Source organism: Saccopteryx bilineata, chromosome 2 (assembly GCF_036850765.1).
Source record: "Saccopteryx bilineata isolate mSacBil1 chromosome 2, mSacBil1_pri_phased_curated, whole genome shotgun sequence".
Classification (NCBI taxonomy): domain Eukaryota; kingdom Metazoa; phylum Chordata; class Mammalia; order Chiroptera; family Emballonuridae; genus Saccopteryx; species Saccopteryx bilineata.
The window spans coordinates 80591060-80606865 of record NC_089491.1 but is presented as its reverse complement, the minus strand read 5'-3'; the positions used below and the strand labels follow the sequence as shown (position 1 = coordinate 80606865).

Here is a 15806-nt window from a genome sequence, read left to right as displayed (position 1 = left end):
AGCTTGGGACAAGATTGCTGAGGCTTCCCACCTTCCTCATTTTCATGTTCCATCTGTTTAGCATAACTGGTTCCCATGTGGTGTTCGCTAAATGCAGAGGTGGTATACAGAACCTTTCCCTACTTGGTGTCTGAGAACACATCCAGGAAGATGAAGGAACATACATGTCTGCCTATAACAGCCTGACAGATTTAATATCTGTTTACCTCATTTGCTCCTCCATCAACCCTTGAGTGGTGGCAGATGGGGCTAATATACTTGATAAGGAAATTGAGCCTCATCAATTCTTAGTGACTTGCCCAGGACCTAAAGCTATAAAGTGAAAGGGCTAGAGAGTGAAAGAAGAATTCTTTAACTTTTCAATCATGCTGCCTTAGTTAAAACCTTAAATATGTATTTATGCCTTTATTTCTCACCAGCCAAGTGGTCTGCTTTTCTACTTGTAGGTTGTTGCCAATGCCAAAGGTGCTGTGACTGGGGCAAAAGATGCTGTGGCGACCACTGTGACTGGGGCCAAGGATTCTGTGGCCAGCACGATCACCGGGGTGATGGATAAAACCAAAGGAGCAGTGACTGGCAGTGTGGAGAAGACCAAGACCGTGGTCAATGGCAGCATTAACACAGTCATGGGGAGTCGGGTGATGCAGCTGGTGAGCAGTGGAGTAGACAATGCGCTCACCACGTCAGAGCTGCTGGTAGACCAGTACCTCCCTCTCACTGAGAAAGAACTTGGTAAGTGGATGTTTGTCTTGAAATAATGTTGCATATCTTAAAGCAACTTTGTGTGTGTGTATATGTGTGAGTGACAGAGACAGAGTGAGACAGAGAGAGGGCCAGATAGGGACAGACAGATCGGAAGGGAGAGAGATGAGAAGCATCAATTCTTCGTTGTGGCACCTTAGTTTCTCATTGATTGCTTTCTCATATGTGCCTTGACCAAGGGGCTACAGCAGACCAAGTGACCCCTTGCTCAAGCCAGCGACCTTGGGCTCAAGCTGGTAAGCCACACTCTAACCAGATGAACCCACACTCAAGCTCCGTGTCCCAGTCTAATGCTCTATCCACTGCGCCACTGCCTGGTCAGATTTAAAGCAACCTTTTAAATCAGCTTTCATTGAGATACACCTTATTGATCAAAAAAGTCACCATTTTCATACTAAATTTACAGTTGCACAACCATGACCTTAGTCCTGTTTTTGGATATGTCTGTCACCCTAAGAGATCCTTCATGCCTGAATCTCCATTATGTCTCTCAGACAATCATTAATCTTTCTGTCTTTATAGAGTTTCTTTCTTAAAACAATCTTAAGTTTCACATTGAATTATACACAGTAAGTTTTGAAACTTAAGGAGAAATTAGCCTAGAGAAATATTTTCTACAAATGGATAGTCCTCAGTGGGCTGCTTTACAGAATCATTAAACATTTGGGGCTGCTATATTCCAGTACTGTGTTTCCCAAGAAGCTCGCTCGAGTGGGAAGCGACATGTGTAGGTGAACCTGTCAGATGCAGTGATATGTTCTGGGTAGTCAAGCTGTGCAGTAGACATGAGCTGTCTTAGGGAAATGAGTGCATAATTAATTGGTAGGTGGGTGGGTACAATTGACAAAATCAAGATCCAAGTTAGAGTCCAGGGCTTGTTACTTACATCTCTGATCCCTTATGTTTTGGGGGGTTTTTTTTGTCCCTTATTTCTAACTTCAGAAAAAGAAGCAAAAAAAGTTGAAGGATTTGACACTGTTCAGAAGCCAAGTTATTATATTAGGCTGGGATCTCTGTCTACCAAGCTCCGCTCCCGTGCCTACCAGCAGGCTCTCAACAGGGTGAAGGAAACTAAGCAAAAAAGCCAAGAGACCATTTCCCAGCTCCATTCCACTGTTAGCCTGGTGAGTGCAAGTTCATTTAAAGGTATCTGAAGTGTGTTCATTTACCGCAAGGGATGTGAGTAAATGTGATTATAAAATCCAAGAACTGTAATTTTACTTTATGAACAACTCAATAGGAAAATGAGCAAAGAATGTACGGACAGCTCACAGAAAAGGAAGTATAAATAGCTGCAATATATGAAGTGATGTTAATCTTACTTTGAGGGGTCAAATTACAGATGCCTCTCTTTTTCTAATGCATTGAGCAAGTGTGATGCTGTGGGCAGTGGTGGAGAGAAAGGTGTACTTGGACTTCTGGAAGATGTGAGGGACGGTTCTAAGGTTTTAAGCATACCTATTCCTTGGCAGTTTTAGAAATTTATCCCACAGATATGTGTGGTGGTTTAGAGTTGCAAAAGACTCTAAACAGTGCATATCAACTAATAGGGAATGAATTAAATTGATGTATCACAAAAGGCTGTTGTGTAGCCATTAGAGATTGCCAAGTTACAGAACTGAAAGTACTCTACTGCCATTCCTGGAAGGGGAAATGGGCAGCTGACAACAGGGAAGAGGACTTTTTAATTTCTTTCTTTGTAATTTTTTTTTTTAACTTTAGTAAGAGGAGTGGAGGCAGAGAGACAGACTCCTGCATGCACTCTGACCAGGATCTACCTGACAGGCCCACTGGGGGCAATGCTCTGCCCGTCTGGGGCTGTTGCTCTGTTGCTCAGCAACTGAGTCATTTTTTTAGCACCTGAGGTAGAGGCCATGGAGCCATCATCAGCGCCCTAGGCCAACTCGCTCGAACCAATCGAGCCGTGGCTGTAGGAGGAGAAGAGAGAGAGACAAAGAAGAGGGAGGGGGAGGAGAGGGGAAAGGGAAAGGGTGGAGAAGCAGGTGGTCATTTCTCCTATGTGCCCTGGCCGAGAATCCAACCTGGGACAGCCACATGCTGGGCCAACACTCTACCACTGAGCCAACCAGCCAGGGTGTAATTTTTTCTTATATTTTACACATAAATATTAAATTTCAATTGCCTTACTTAAGCTAAACTGGAGGTAAATTTGGAGGAGACAGTGGTTTGATAGTTCAATAGAGGCAGTGAAGAACTAGGATTACTTGATAATAATAATGACAGCAGGGATTGCTCCCCTTAAACTCTTGAGGATATTCTTGGCTTTTATGATCTATGACTTACATCATAGATCTGAGAACAGGCTGACACGAATGTCTGACTAGTTCCCTTGTTTTGTTTCAATGTGCTCTAGATTGAATTTGCCAGGGAGAATGTGCACAGCGCCAACCAGAGACTTCAGGATGCTCAGGATAAGCTGTATCTCTCCTGGCTGGAGTGGAAGAGAAGCATCGGCCACGATGACACTGATGAATCCCACTGTGCTGAGGTAAGACGGCCGGGTTGCAGCCATCCACAGCCGTTTCTGAACAAGTCAGCCAGCCTTTTATTTCAATTTTCCTGTTATTCCTCTTAAAATACGCTTCAGCGAAAGTTTGAACAGAAAAGCAAAACTGCAGTCACTTTAACAACCTACTTGTTTGACCTGTGATGGCGCAGTGGGTAGAAGCATCAACCTGGAATGCTGAGGTCACCGGTTCGAATCCCCAGGCTTGCCTGGTCAAGGCACATATGGGTGTTGATGCTTACTGCTCCTCCTCCCCTTCTCTCTGCCTCTCCTCTCTCTAAAATGAATAAATCTAAAAATAATAATATAAAAAACAAACAAATAAAACAATAACCTACTGATATGCATATTGCCCCTAATAGGATACTGTAATGAGAATCATGGGCGTTTCAGTACAGATTAACAGGGATATAGGCGTTTTTATTGTCATGGTGTTTTTTGACAGCGTAAAAAACGAGTTATGAGACTGTATAGGAAAAGTATCAGTCTTAGGGTGAGGGTGGGTGAGTCAGATGACTTCCTGGAGGAGATGAGTGTTAAAGTGGGACTGAATGGAAGAATAAACTAGGTGAAAGGTCAGTAAGGGCATTAACATTCCAGACAGAAGAAATTGCATGTTGTAGTCCTTGAAAGTGATTCTTTAGGTTCCAAAAGCTAGTATACATGTCAATGAAATGTGAATAAAAATACTGCTGTGCTCAGGGTTGTTACGAGGATTTTTAAAAGTTGGAAGAACCCATATATATGGTGGACACATAACCAGCTTATTGTAATTGAAGTAATTCATACATAGCATTGTTGGGTCCATTCCTAATTTTAAACTTGTTTTATTTTTAGCACATTGAGTCACGTACTCTTGCTATTGCCCGAAACCTGACTCAGCAGCTGCAGACCACGTGCTCCACCCTCCTGTCCAACATCCAAGGGTTACCACAGAACATTCAAGATCAGGCCAATCACTTGGCGGTGACGGCTGGAGACATCTATGCAGTGTTCCGCAATGCTGCCTCCTTTAAAGAAGTGTCTGATGGCTTCCTCACTTCTAGCAAGGGACAGCTGCAGAAAATGAAGGAATCTTTAGATGATGTGATGGATTATCTTGTTAACAACACACCCCTCAACTGGCTGGTAGGTCCCTTTTATCCTCAGATAACCGAGTCTCAGAATACTCAGGACCGAGGTACAGAGGACACAACCAGCCAGGAGGCCCAGAAATCTGAGCACAAAACATACTAGTGTTGTCCCTGTCACCAGTACATGGTGCAGCCAGCCAGATGACAGACACCTTCTGTTACGTTGAAATTAACCTGCTAGACAACTCTGGGGAAACAGCTAGTTAGGAAAAAGTACCCTTTATTATTGTCATTTCCAACTGGATTAAAATCTTTAAAGATTAGCAGATGAGTTCTTTTGTTTACCTGGCTGGTAAGAAAAGAATGATATGCCAGAGCCCAGTTAGAGGTCACAAAAAGTTACATTGCATTGATGTCTCATTCTGTTGCCACTGTTGCTGTCTGTCTGTATTGAATAAAAACCCCTTCGTGTGGGCTGTCACATGAGCTGGTGTCGACTCCAGTTTGGTCTGAGCAGGCCTTGTCATTGGTTTGTCTCATAATGCATGCTTGTACAACTTTCATTTTTTTTTTTTTTTTAATTCCCATAAAGGAATGCCTCCTGTGAGTTCAATAAAATTCACTGCAGAATAGATCAGTTTTATGCTGTGTATTCCATGTGCTTTGTGTGTTGCTTTCATAGAGCTGCTTGACCTGTGTGACAAGGTTATTAATACACATACATGAATTCCGGTTAACTTGTTAGAGGGAATTTGACAGTGTAGTAACATTGGAAGACTAATGTCAAAAATGGAATGTTTGATGATAGGGTCAGGTTTTAAATAACTGAAAAACTAATGTGCATATAAAGATTTTACTGGTTGCCTTCATGTGCCCATTTACTGGCCTCCTTGAAAAGTGGGTTTTCAAGGCAGTAGAGGACGTGACTGATTACCTTGCTGAAAAGGAATCAAAGCTGAAGGTGAGCAAGTAAGTGACTGTCTGCATCAGTCTCACTAAAGGCAGGTGGCATGTCTCGCCAGCGTCCGTTTAAACCGTGACCCCTGGAGTGAGGATGTTCAGTGTCCAGGTTCAGGTGGACTAACTTACTGTGTTGTCACTGACTTTGGGGAGAAAGTCACTAACAGTTGTTGGTAAGAAACCTTTAGAATATCTCATGAGACTAATCAAAAGTAAGAAGACTTTGGACCCCTTGTAGAAAAGGGTTCGTCTTACCTCTTGCCTAAGGTGGTCAAACTTTTAATCCCTTCAATGTTGGTCATTTACTTAGGAAATATCATAAATCTTATTTAAAAAGCTTTAGTATGTTAAACTGTTTCAAAAACAATCTTAGAATTTGTGAAATAGAACCACATGCCTCTGCCTGTCCTTACTAAAAGGTTAGCAAGGCCGCCCTTCAGCAGAACCAAAGTCTAAATCTAAGTTGTCTCTTCTCTATCCCAGTTCACCTCTTTGTCCCATGAAAACGAGGAAGCAGCACATACCTTTACATGCACTGGTGTGAGTCTATCAAAACTAAGTTATAGCCTGACCAGGCTGTGGCGCAGTGGATAGAGCGTCGAACTGGGATGTCAAGGACCCAGGTTCGAGACCCCGAGGTCACCAGCTTGAGCACGGGCTCATTTGATTTGAGCAGAAGCTCACCAGCTTGGACCCAAGGTCGCTGACTCGAGCAAAGGGTTACTTGGTCTGCTGAAGGCCCGCGGTCAAGGCACATATGCAAAAGCAATGAACAACTAAGGTTTTGCAATTTGCAACGAAAAACTAGTGATTGATGCTTCTCACCTCTTCGTTCCTGTCTGTCTGTCCCTGTCTATCCCCCCCCCCCGTCTCTAAAAAAAACAAAACTAAGTTATAGAGCTAACTTTTCCCCTTGAGGTAGCTCCAGGACTCAGTAAACTGGTGAGTTGAATTGAAGGGAAGGGACTCACTGAGATTCTAAGGAGCTTCTGGTTTCTGGGAAGGTGGGACTATAAACTGTCCTGATGTATGGGCTTAGATAGAGCCTGCCCATTTGCTTGCCTGGCTGCCTGTGCCCAGGGATGGCGTTTTCTAGAGCCTCTAAAACTTTTTTTTGTGTGTATTTTTCTGAAGTTGGAAACGGGGAGGCAAACAGACTCCTGCATGAGCCCGACCGGGATCCACCCGGCATGCGCACCAGTGGGCGATGCTCTGCCCATCTGGGGCCTTGCTCTGTCGCAACCAGAGCCATTCTAGCGCCTGAAGCAGAGGCCATGGAGCCATCCTCAGTGCCTGGGCCAACTTTGCTCAATGGAGACTTGGCTGCGGGAGGGGAAGAGAGAGACAGAGGAAGGAGAGGGGGAGGGATGGAGAAGCAGATGGGCGCTTCTCCTGTGTGCCCTGGTGGGGAATCGAACCCAGGACTCCATGCCAGGCTAACGCTCTACCACTGAGCCAACCCGCCAGGGCTAGAGCCTCTAAAACTTTTTACTTTAGTTCAAATTGGACAGCACCCTGCTCCTCTGCCTCAAAATTCCAAGGCTGATATTCTGTGGTTTATTTTAATTGGTTGAAAAATTAATATACTGTAGCATTCTTTTTTAAATTAATTATTTATTGAATTTATCAGGGTGACATTAATAAAATTATATAGGTTTCAGGTGTACAATTCTATTATAGCTTTCTCACTTGAACATAACCTTTTGCATTTCCCCATCATAAAAGTTACAGTGCCAACTGAATTGTTTGTGAAAAGATGTTTCAAAGCTATTCTTTGTGAGCAAGACAGTATAAAGAAAAGCTCTCAGCATCTGGAAAAACACCACTAGTCTTTGCTTTTTGCTGTGAGCTACACACACTGGTGGTGGTTTTGTCTGTCTTTGTGTCTCAAGTTTGTGCCTAAATGCATTTCACTCTATTGTCAACATGTCTCAAAATTTGTGGTGGTCTTGCAACTTAAATTTTATTGTATAAACTGGCAATTTTGGTTTAACAGACTTTTTCCCAAGAAGGACAATATTTTTAAATCTTTTTTTTTCTTTTTTTCTTTATTCATTTTTAGAGAGGAGAGAGAGAGGGAGAGAGAGAGAGACAGAGAGAGAGAGAAGGGGAGAGGAGCTGGAAGCATCAACTTCCATATGTGCCTTGACCAGGCAAGCCCAGGGTTTTGAACCGGCGACCTCAGCATTTCCAGGTCGATGCGTTATCCACTGCGCCACCACAGGTCAGGCAAGAAAAACAATATTTTTGAGGAAACAAGCTAAGCCCAGCACAGTAACTACGGCAGGTTTTAAACATTTAGCTGGTGTGTTGTGTCAGAATGTTTGAGGATGTGTTTCCCTTTGCATGTAATAATAATGTGGCCTTTATGGTTAATTCTGGGTGAAAAAAATCAAAGGAATGTGTTGTACTAGCCGTTAATCTCTTAGCCTTAGTTTTCTCATCTATCATAACATTAGTGATGCCTCAACAGATGGAAGTGATATGTTTCAGGATGGGCTGTCTTTTTCTATTTTTGCAGTAGAGGCATGGGGGCACCATTTGGGAGACAGTGACGTGTATCTTTAACTTCCTAGTTCAGGTGTATGTACTATAAGGTCATGATTAGTAAAATATTTCCATTTTAAGGCATTATCAGTATTGAAAACCAAAAAAATAAAATAAAAAAGGAAAAACTAAAATTTGGTTTGCCTGAGATATATCTTTTAGAATATCATTTAGCTCATGGAAGTGACAGGGAAGGAGAAAGAAGGAGCAGGGTAAATATTTGTGCATGTATCTCTCAGGTCTGGGGGGATGGAGAGGAGGGCCTCTTGCCAACCTGACCTTCCTGAGCTCTCACGGACTTGGGGGACTGGGTCAGTTGGGCCTTGGTTCTGATCCAGTTTCAGGAGTGAGCAAGCACTGAGGCCTGCAAGGATGATGGTCTTGTAAGATGTCCCTGCTCTATAACCAAAGTATTGCTTATATCTCAATGTGGCACCTTCATGCCATAGGTATCCACCACCCCAGAAGGTATCCGATATGTCCACAGTAACCATTTGGTAAGGAAAAGATACTGAATCATCCCACTGTTGAGTATTTAAGGTTCTAGTCTAACCTGTAGCAGCCCACTTCATCTGAATGATGATAAAAACTGGAAAGGTAATAGCATCAAACTGTTCAGAAAGAAGTTTTTTCAGGCATAAGGTCAGCTTAAGCCCAAGACATATTTTCTCATGTCTTCCCTGTTCTTCTTGCTTACCTTTTGAGATTCTGATGCCATTCGCCCATGTTTTAGAAGTTACTGATTCCTCAAAGAAATGGTGTCAACTGGACCCTCACTGGGATAGGCCCAGGTTCTCATTTTAGTGCTGGTGAGGGTTGAAGCCTTCTTTTCTTTCTTTTTAAATTAATTTTTTCCTTTTTAAATTTATTTTTCTTGGGTGAAGCCTTCTTGATCACCGTCCAGCTGGGGCTGAGCTGAGCTGGGAGGTAGGGGTGGGGTACTCAAGTGGAAAAGGCTGAAAAGGAAACACATCCTCAGTTGGTGCTGAGGTGGTGAGAAGCAGGCAGCCTATTGAGTTTGTGAGATTGCCAAATAATATAATACATCTTTAGCTTGATTGTCAGTAGGATGACTAAATGAAATGATAGGAAGGCAGTGTGAAAGGAAATGTTTGGAGGAGGGGGTACAGAATTGCCTGGGATTCTTCCATGCTTGATGTCCTTAAACTAGGCTTACAGAAATAAAATAATAAAGTGGGCTTGCAAATTAGAGAGAAATGGATTATAATGTGATGAAAGACTTTGAATCTCATAGGGGAGTCTAGTCTTGATGAAGAAATAACGTTCTAGGTTATTTATCTTGGTGATGGTTTTTTGTTTGTTTTTTTTTGTTGTTGTTTGTTTTTTTACAGAGGCAGAGATAGACAGGGACAGACAGAAATGGAGAGAGATGAGAAGCATCAATCATCAGCTTCTCGTTGCGCGTTGCGACTTCTTAGTTGTTCATTGATTGCTTTCTCACATGTGCCTTGACCGTGGGCCTTCAGCAGACCGAGCAACCCCCTGCTGGAGCCAGCGACTTTGGGTCCAAGCTGGTGAGCTCTTTGCTCAAGCCAGATGAGCCTGCGCTCAAGCTGGCGACCTCGGGGTCTCGAACCTGGGTCCTACTGCATCCCAGTCCGACGCTCTATCCACTGCGCCACCACCTGGTCAGGCTTGGTGATGGTTTTATGAAAGTGCTGTTTTAGAGAGCCATATCAAAGATACTAAAGCCATATCATAATATGTACATTTTGGGCTAACACTGAAAATATCTAGTTGGTGCATTCATTTGTTAGAGACAATGTGAATATGTAGGTAGTTACATTACTATATATACCTGCATTTAAAAATGATTCAATTCAATATTTGAGTTTATAATAGTATAAGGCATTACTCTGCCTTGCTGAGAATGTAAATACTAGACACTGTCCTCAAAAGACTTATAAAAGTCTTAGGGGAAAATTATTGAACACTCAAGAAATATCCTGGTATAGAAATCTATTTGTCCTTTACTTTTAACAGCCCCAGGTAGCTAATTTTTAAATTCCCTGACTTTATTACAAAACCAACTTGCAAAATATAACATTTTAGTAATAGGCTGTACAGACCAACAATTTGAGTTTTTTTGTTTGTTTGTTTGTTTGTTTGTTTTTGTTTTTTGTTTTTTTTTTCATTTTTCTGAAGCTGGAAACAGGGAGAGACAGTCAGACAGACTCCCGCATGCGCCCGACCGGGATCCACCCGGCACGCCCACCATGGGGCGACGCTCTGCCCACCAGGGGGCGATGCTCTGCCCATCCTGGGCGTCGCCATATTGCGACCAGAGCCACTCTAGCGCCTGAGGCAGAGGCCACAGAGCCATCCCCAGCGCCCGGGCCATCTTTGCTCCAATGGAGCCTTGGCTGCGGGAGGGGAAGAGAGAGACAGAGAGGAAAGCGCGGCGGAGGGGTGGAGAAACAAATGGGCGCTTCTCCTGTGTGCCCTGGCCGGGAATCGAACCCGGGTCCTCCGCACGCTAGGCCGACGCTCTACCGCTGAGCCAACCGGCCAGGGCCAACAATTTGAGTTTTAAGTTTTATTGACTTAAGTGAAAGAGAACACTAACAAGTTTTATCTCCTCTGAGGGGGAATAAAGTTCTGATATCTTCTAGAACTTAATAAAGTAGTGAATTGACTTTTCATTATTAATTGACATTTTACCAAAGTAATAAATAGATTAAATGGTACTTTTGTGTAAGTATTAGTGATGAAAAATAGTTACCATTTAAATTGTTTTTATTTTTCTTGGGTATTGATGTATATACCTAGGAGTGGACTTGCTCATGGGTCATATGGTCACTCTATTTTTAAATATATTTATTTATTGACTTGAGAGAGAGGAACATCAATTTGTTGTTCTACTTAATTATGGACTCATTGGTTGCTTCTTGTATGTGCCTGACTGGGGATTGAACCCACAACTTTGGCCTATCAGGCTGTTTACTTAACCAGATGAACTAAGCAGCCAGGGTTGTTGATTACTCTGTGTTTATTTGAGGAACTGCTAGACTATTTTCCAAAGAGGCTGCAGCATTTATATTCCCACCAGGGTATGAGGATTTTTATTTCTCCGTATCTTTATCAACACTTGTTATTTGACTTTTTGATTCTAGCTAACCTTTGAAATTATAAATGAAAAAGAGTAGATATTGAGGCCCTGACCAGTTAACTCAGTGGGTTAGAACGCCATCCTGAAACACCAAGGTTGCAGGTTCGACCCCCAGTCAGGGCACATATGGGAAGTGACCAGTGTGTGTACAGCTAGGGGAACAGCAATGAATGCTTCTCTCTCTCCCTTCCTCTCTCCCACTTCCTCTCTGTCTCTCTAAAATCAATCAATAAAGAGTAGATGTTGAATAGTGAGAATCAAGCACCTTTCTTTTTTTTATTGTCTACACAGGTTAGAGCAGAGGAAAACTCAGCTAAGAGTAGCTAGTGTATCAGATTGACTCCCTTATATAAAGTGGTTTGATCAGCATGGATAAAAGCATATCATCTTCCCCAGCCCTCTCTGTCCATGCCAGGGATTATTAACTGAAAAGATGAACAAAACGCAGATTCCTGGGTTCCACCACCAGAGCTTCTGGTTAGTAGGTCTGGAGATAGTACCAGGCTTCTGCACTTTTAAAAAGCACCCCTCCCACCCTCACGAAAAAAAAAAGTCCCTAGTGATTCTATTGCAGGTGACCCACTCTCCACACTTTGAGAAACAAAGAAAATAGGAAACAAATGCTGTGAACTTGAAACAAAAATAGGGATTCCTTCTCTCCAAACAAAACCCTCTGTGTGGGCTCCATAAAATGTCTCATTTTATAAAGACCTGCTCTTAATGTATCTGCTTAATTGAATCAAATACACAAGAGTTAGTGTTGATTAATTGAATGTTGTGCAATGAGTACCAAGAATCACTTTAATTTTGTTGTGATAATGCCAACCCATTTCCTAGGCTAACAGTTCTAACCACCTCCACAGACTTTCTAGCTAAGGACAAAACATTGTTGCAAGAGAGTGTTCCTATTGTAGGGTAGAAGGTGTGCCCCACTCAAATTGTATCAAATTGTTCAGGTAAAGGATAAAGAGAGAGTAAAGCAGAACCAATAAGCTACCAACCCTCTAACTTGCAAGCACATAATCGAGCTGCATATGCAAGCTATTATGAATGGTGAGAGGTTTTTGTTAAAATCAAACCCTCAATGGGGTTAGTCTTATGTATTTCATGTTAGAGTTAATCATTACCTCTTGCATGATCCTTTTATGGCGCTATTCATAAGAATATCTTTTATATAAACAAACTAAAATTTTAGGTTTTTTTTTATTATTTCTTCAATAATTTTATCTTCTATTTCAAAATAAACCAGTTGTCATGATTCTATGTCAAGTTTACCAGCATTGCATACATACTCATCTTTACTAGGCAAGTCAAATTCCCACAGATTAATGTTTTTATTTCTGTAGTAGTAGCTTCAACTATCCAGGCACCACGACCACCACCAGCCTACTTGATGCAAATTTGAAAATGCCACCTTATCCTTAATGTGTCATGCCAACTTCTGGAAAGTCATAATAAATATGCGAATCAATAAAGTCTGATAGTAAAGGTGCCCATTGTGATTGCATGGTGAAAACCCTACGAAATATACACAGGGTCCAGGGAATCCTAGCATGGTCACTTGGTTCTCTTGAAAAGAATGTGTTGCTGGTTTCCTGGTTTTTTTTTCTCAGGGAGACACTACAGTTATTGCATTAGTTGCATTGTAAACATCTGATTCTGAGTTTGGCCTCCATCACTAATGGGCATTCACAGCAAGGGACTTCTACATTCATTCAATAGTTGTTCAGATCAATGAAAAAGGATTTATATTATAAATTTGTGAAATGATTTCTGCCACATTTCTAGATTGTCAGGCACAACAACTACATTTAAAACTCACCATGGAAACTTGATAGACTGGCTACCTGCTAGCTGCCCCACCCTCACCTAGTTCCTTTACTGCCCACAGGTAGGCTCTGAATCTAATAGAAATTAGACCCTCTGAATCATTTTGAACATATGGAAGGTGAATTATCATATGGCTCTCCTAAGTCATCTTGGGGACTAGAGCTACTTTTTTTGGTGGTCGAGGTAAAGGAAACTTTAGTGTGAAATTTTCAACCTCTGCAAAGAACTCTACTTTAGGCCAACAGTTACCTGGTACATAGGGAGCTTTAAAAGTTTTGGGGTGTGGTGGTATTTAAGGAACTAGTGAGAAAAGCTGTTGTTTATTGAGCACCTCTTACAAACTAGGTTCATCTTACTCTTATTCTTCACCTGCAACCAAATCAGTTAGGTATTTTCTTCACTTGAGAGGTGAGAGAAAAGGTAGAAAAGAGATAGGTGACAGAGTAGGGATTTAGCGCAATGTCTTACTGATGTCAGAGTTTGTATGTTTTCTCTATTCGAGCACTCCAGGCCTTTGCTAGAACAACACTGTAGCTTGTTTTTTTGTTTGAGGCCCAGAAAATCCTACTGCCCATATCTTCTGGTATTGTAGCTTCTTGTTCTATTTTACATTTATTTAAAAACAAATAAAGTGGTATTGGATGTTAAAATATACATTTACTAGAAATAGTTCAGGATAGAGAGCTAAGCAAGGTAAACTTTTAACTTAAAAAGTCTAAAATTAGCCTGACCTGTGGTGGCGCAGTGGATAAAGCGTTGGCCTGGAAATGCTGAGGTCGCCGGTTCGAAACCCTGGGCTTGCCTGGTCAAGGCACATATGAGAGTTGATGCTTCCAGCTCCTCCCCCCTTCTCTCTCTCTGTCTTTCCTCTCTCTCTCTCTCTCTCTCTTTGTCTCTCCCTCTCCTCTCTAAAATGAATAAATAAAAAATTTTTAAAAATTAAAAAAAAAATAATTCTCTCCATACTTAAAAAAAGTCTAAAAGTACAATTGTTGACTTGCCTGGCTGATGTTCTAAATTCACATATATAAATATTGCTGGCTTTTGTGGATGCCGGGTTGTATATTATCTTTGCAAAGTAAACATTCATGAGTAGCTAGGATGCAGTTTGATCTCCCCAAACTTAAAGGCACAGGAACAAATGGTGGAAATTTGTGCCTCAAACCAGACAATCCTCTGGGCACCTGGTTCTTAGGAAAAAGTGCAGTGAAGGCTACAGTCAGGTAGGGGATCCCAATGACCAAAGCAAAATTCTTGTCTGTTTTTTGTTTGTTCGTTTGTTTGTTTTATACTATTTCAAAAATTGAGGTAAAATATAGATAGCATCAAATTTACCATTTTAGGCATTCTTAAGTGAACAATTCAGTGTCATTAACTATATTCACAATGTTGTACAACCATCAGCACTATGCATTTTCAGAACTTTATCCTCATCCCAAGTAATAAAGTTTATACCCATTCAACAGTAACTCCTCATTTTCCCTCTCCCTCTGTTTTATGATGGATTTTCTTAGTTAGTTGTTTTGCCTCTGTTAAGCAGTAAGATAATTTTTTCCCTCTGCTTTCAAGATTCCAGACCTTAGAAATTTATTATAAATTTATTACTGGCCTGACCTGTGGTGGCGCAGTGAATAAAGCATCGACCTGGAATGCTGACATTACCAGTTCGAAACCCTGGGCTTGCCCTGTCAAGGCACATATGGGAGTTGATGCTTCCAGTTCCTCCCTCCTTCTCTCTCTTCCTCTTTCTCTTCTCTCTAAAATGAATAAAATCTTAAAAAGAAAAGAAATTTATTATACCCTACTTATTTTCTGCTTCTAATCTGCTTTTGGCTAAGAAACGTTACTTCAGTTATCACAATTGTATGTAAAGTAAGAATTAATAGAACGTCTTTTTTTTTTTTTTGAGGTTCTTAACAGTTTTTTTTATAAATAAATTTTTATTAATTTTAATGGGGTGACATCAATAAATCAGGGTACATATATTGAAAGAAAACATGTCCAGGTTATCTTGTCATTCAATTCTGTTGCATACCCATCACCCAAAGTCAGATTGTCCTCCGTCACCTTCTATCTAGTTTTCTTTGTGCCCCTCCCCCTCCCTCCCTAATAGAACTTCTAATCCCTAAAAACTTTCCAATGAAGAAAAGAGCTAAGATTTTGATGGCTATTTCACCTATTAAAGGAACTTTTGCTTCCTAAGTTCCTAGACATTTCCAAGGGGTTTACATTATTAGAAGTCAGGCTTATAAAAAAAAGTGGGTCATTATTATTTTTAAGAGAATAATAGATTAATAGATACATGAACAACCAGAAATGCTTTATATCTTGTATTTTCAAAAGATTTAATTTAATATGTCCACCACTAGTCAGTTTCCATTAAAAGAGAAGTTTCCTTAGTGCTTTTATTGTATGAATGAATGTGAGGAATAAGACTATAAGTGCCTTGTCAGAGAACACTAGTGTGGACAAAGTAAGGTTCACCCTCATGCAATAGGTAATGTCTCTCTATGAGCTCACCTGACCTGAGAGCTTACTTCATTAGTGTTTGTTTTAATATCCAAGATTCTTCTTTTACAGGTATTTGATTTCACTGTCATAGACTTGACATCTGAGACTGATGAAATTCCAGATATTATAGCTTTGGAAGAAGAGGATGGATCAGATCATTCACATGCTAATAACCCTGAATCTTCTCAGGGTGAAATATTGAAAAACTAACAAGAAAATACTTCTTTGGCTGAATACAAAATTTGAGTCACATTAAACTTCATGTTTGCACATGTGTTTAATCTTGTGCCTTTGGAGATTAATCTATTGAGGGTTAGTCTATTTTTTGATTACTTGGTCTTAATAGTAATGAAACATTGTTCTAAACTTTGAGATTCTAGTTTTTTGTCTTATATCACTTAATATAATCCTTCAAAGTTTAATCATTGAAATGCCTATAATAAAAATTGGTCTGTATAATCTTGAA

The 15806-nt window shown here is 40.9% G+C and overlaps 1 protein-coding gene across 3 annotated transcripts in view; it reads left to right on the top strand.

The window, feature by feature from the left end:
* The window catches only part of PLIN2 (perilipin 2), a 19934-nt gene extending 4128 nt beyond the window's left edge, over positions 1-15806 (top strand). Inside the window, exons 5-10 of one of the 3 annotated variants that reach the window (XM_066257328.1) lie at positions 447-732; positions 1705-1886; positions 3137-3271; positions 4127-4417; positions 7387-7546; positions 15410-15543. In XM_066257328.1, the coding sequence (XP_066113425.1) occupies positions 447-732; positions 1705-1886; positions 3137-3271; positions 4127-4417; positions 7387-7546; positions 15410-15417 (1062 nt within the window). In that variant the 3' untranslated portion in view covers positions 15418-15543. Of the gene's footprint in view, positions 1-446; positions 733-1704; positions 1887-3136; positions 3272-4126; positions 4997-7386; positions 7547-15409 lie in introns of those variants that run through there. The other 2 variants (XM_066257329.1, XM_066257330.1) reach the window with 2 other exon arrangements.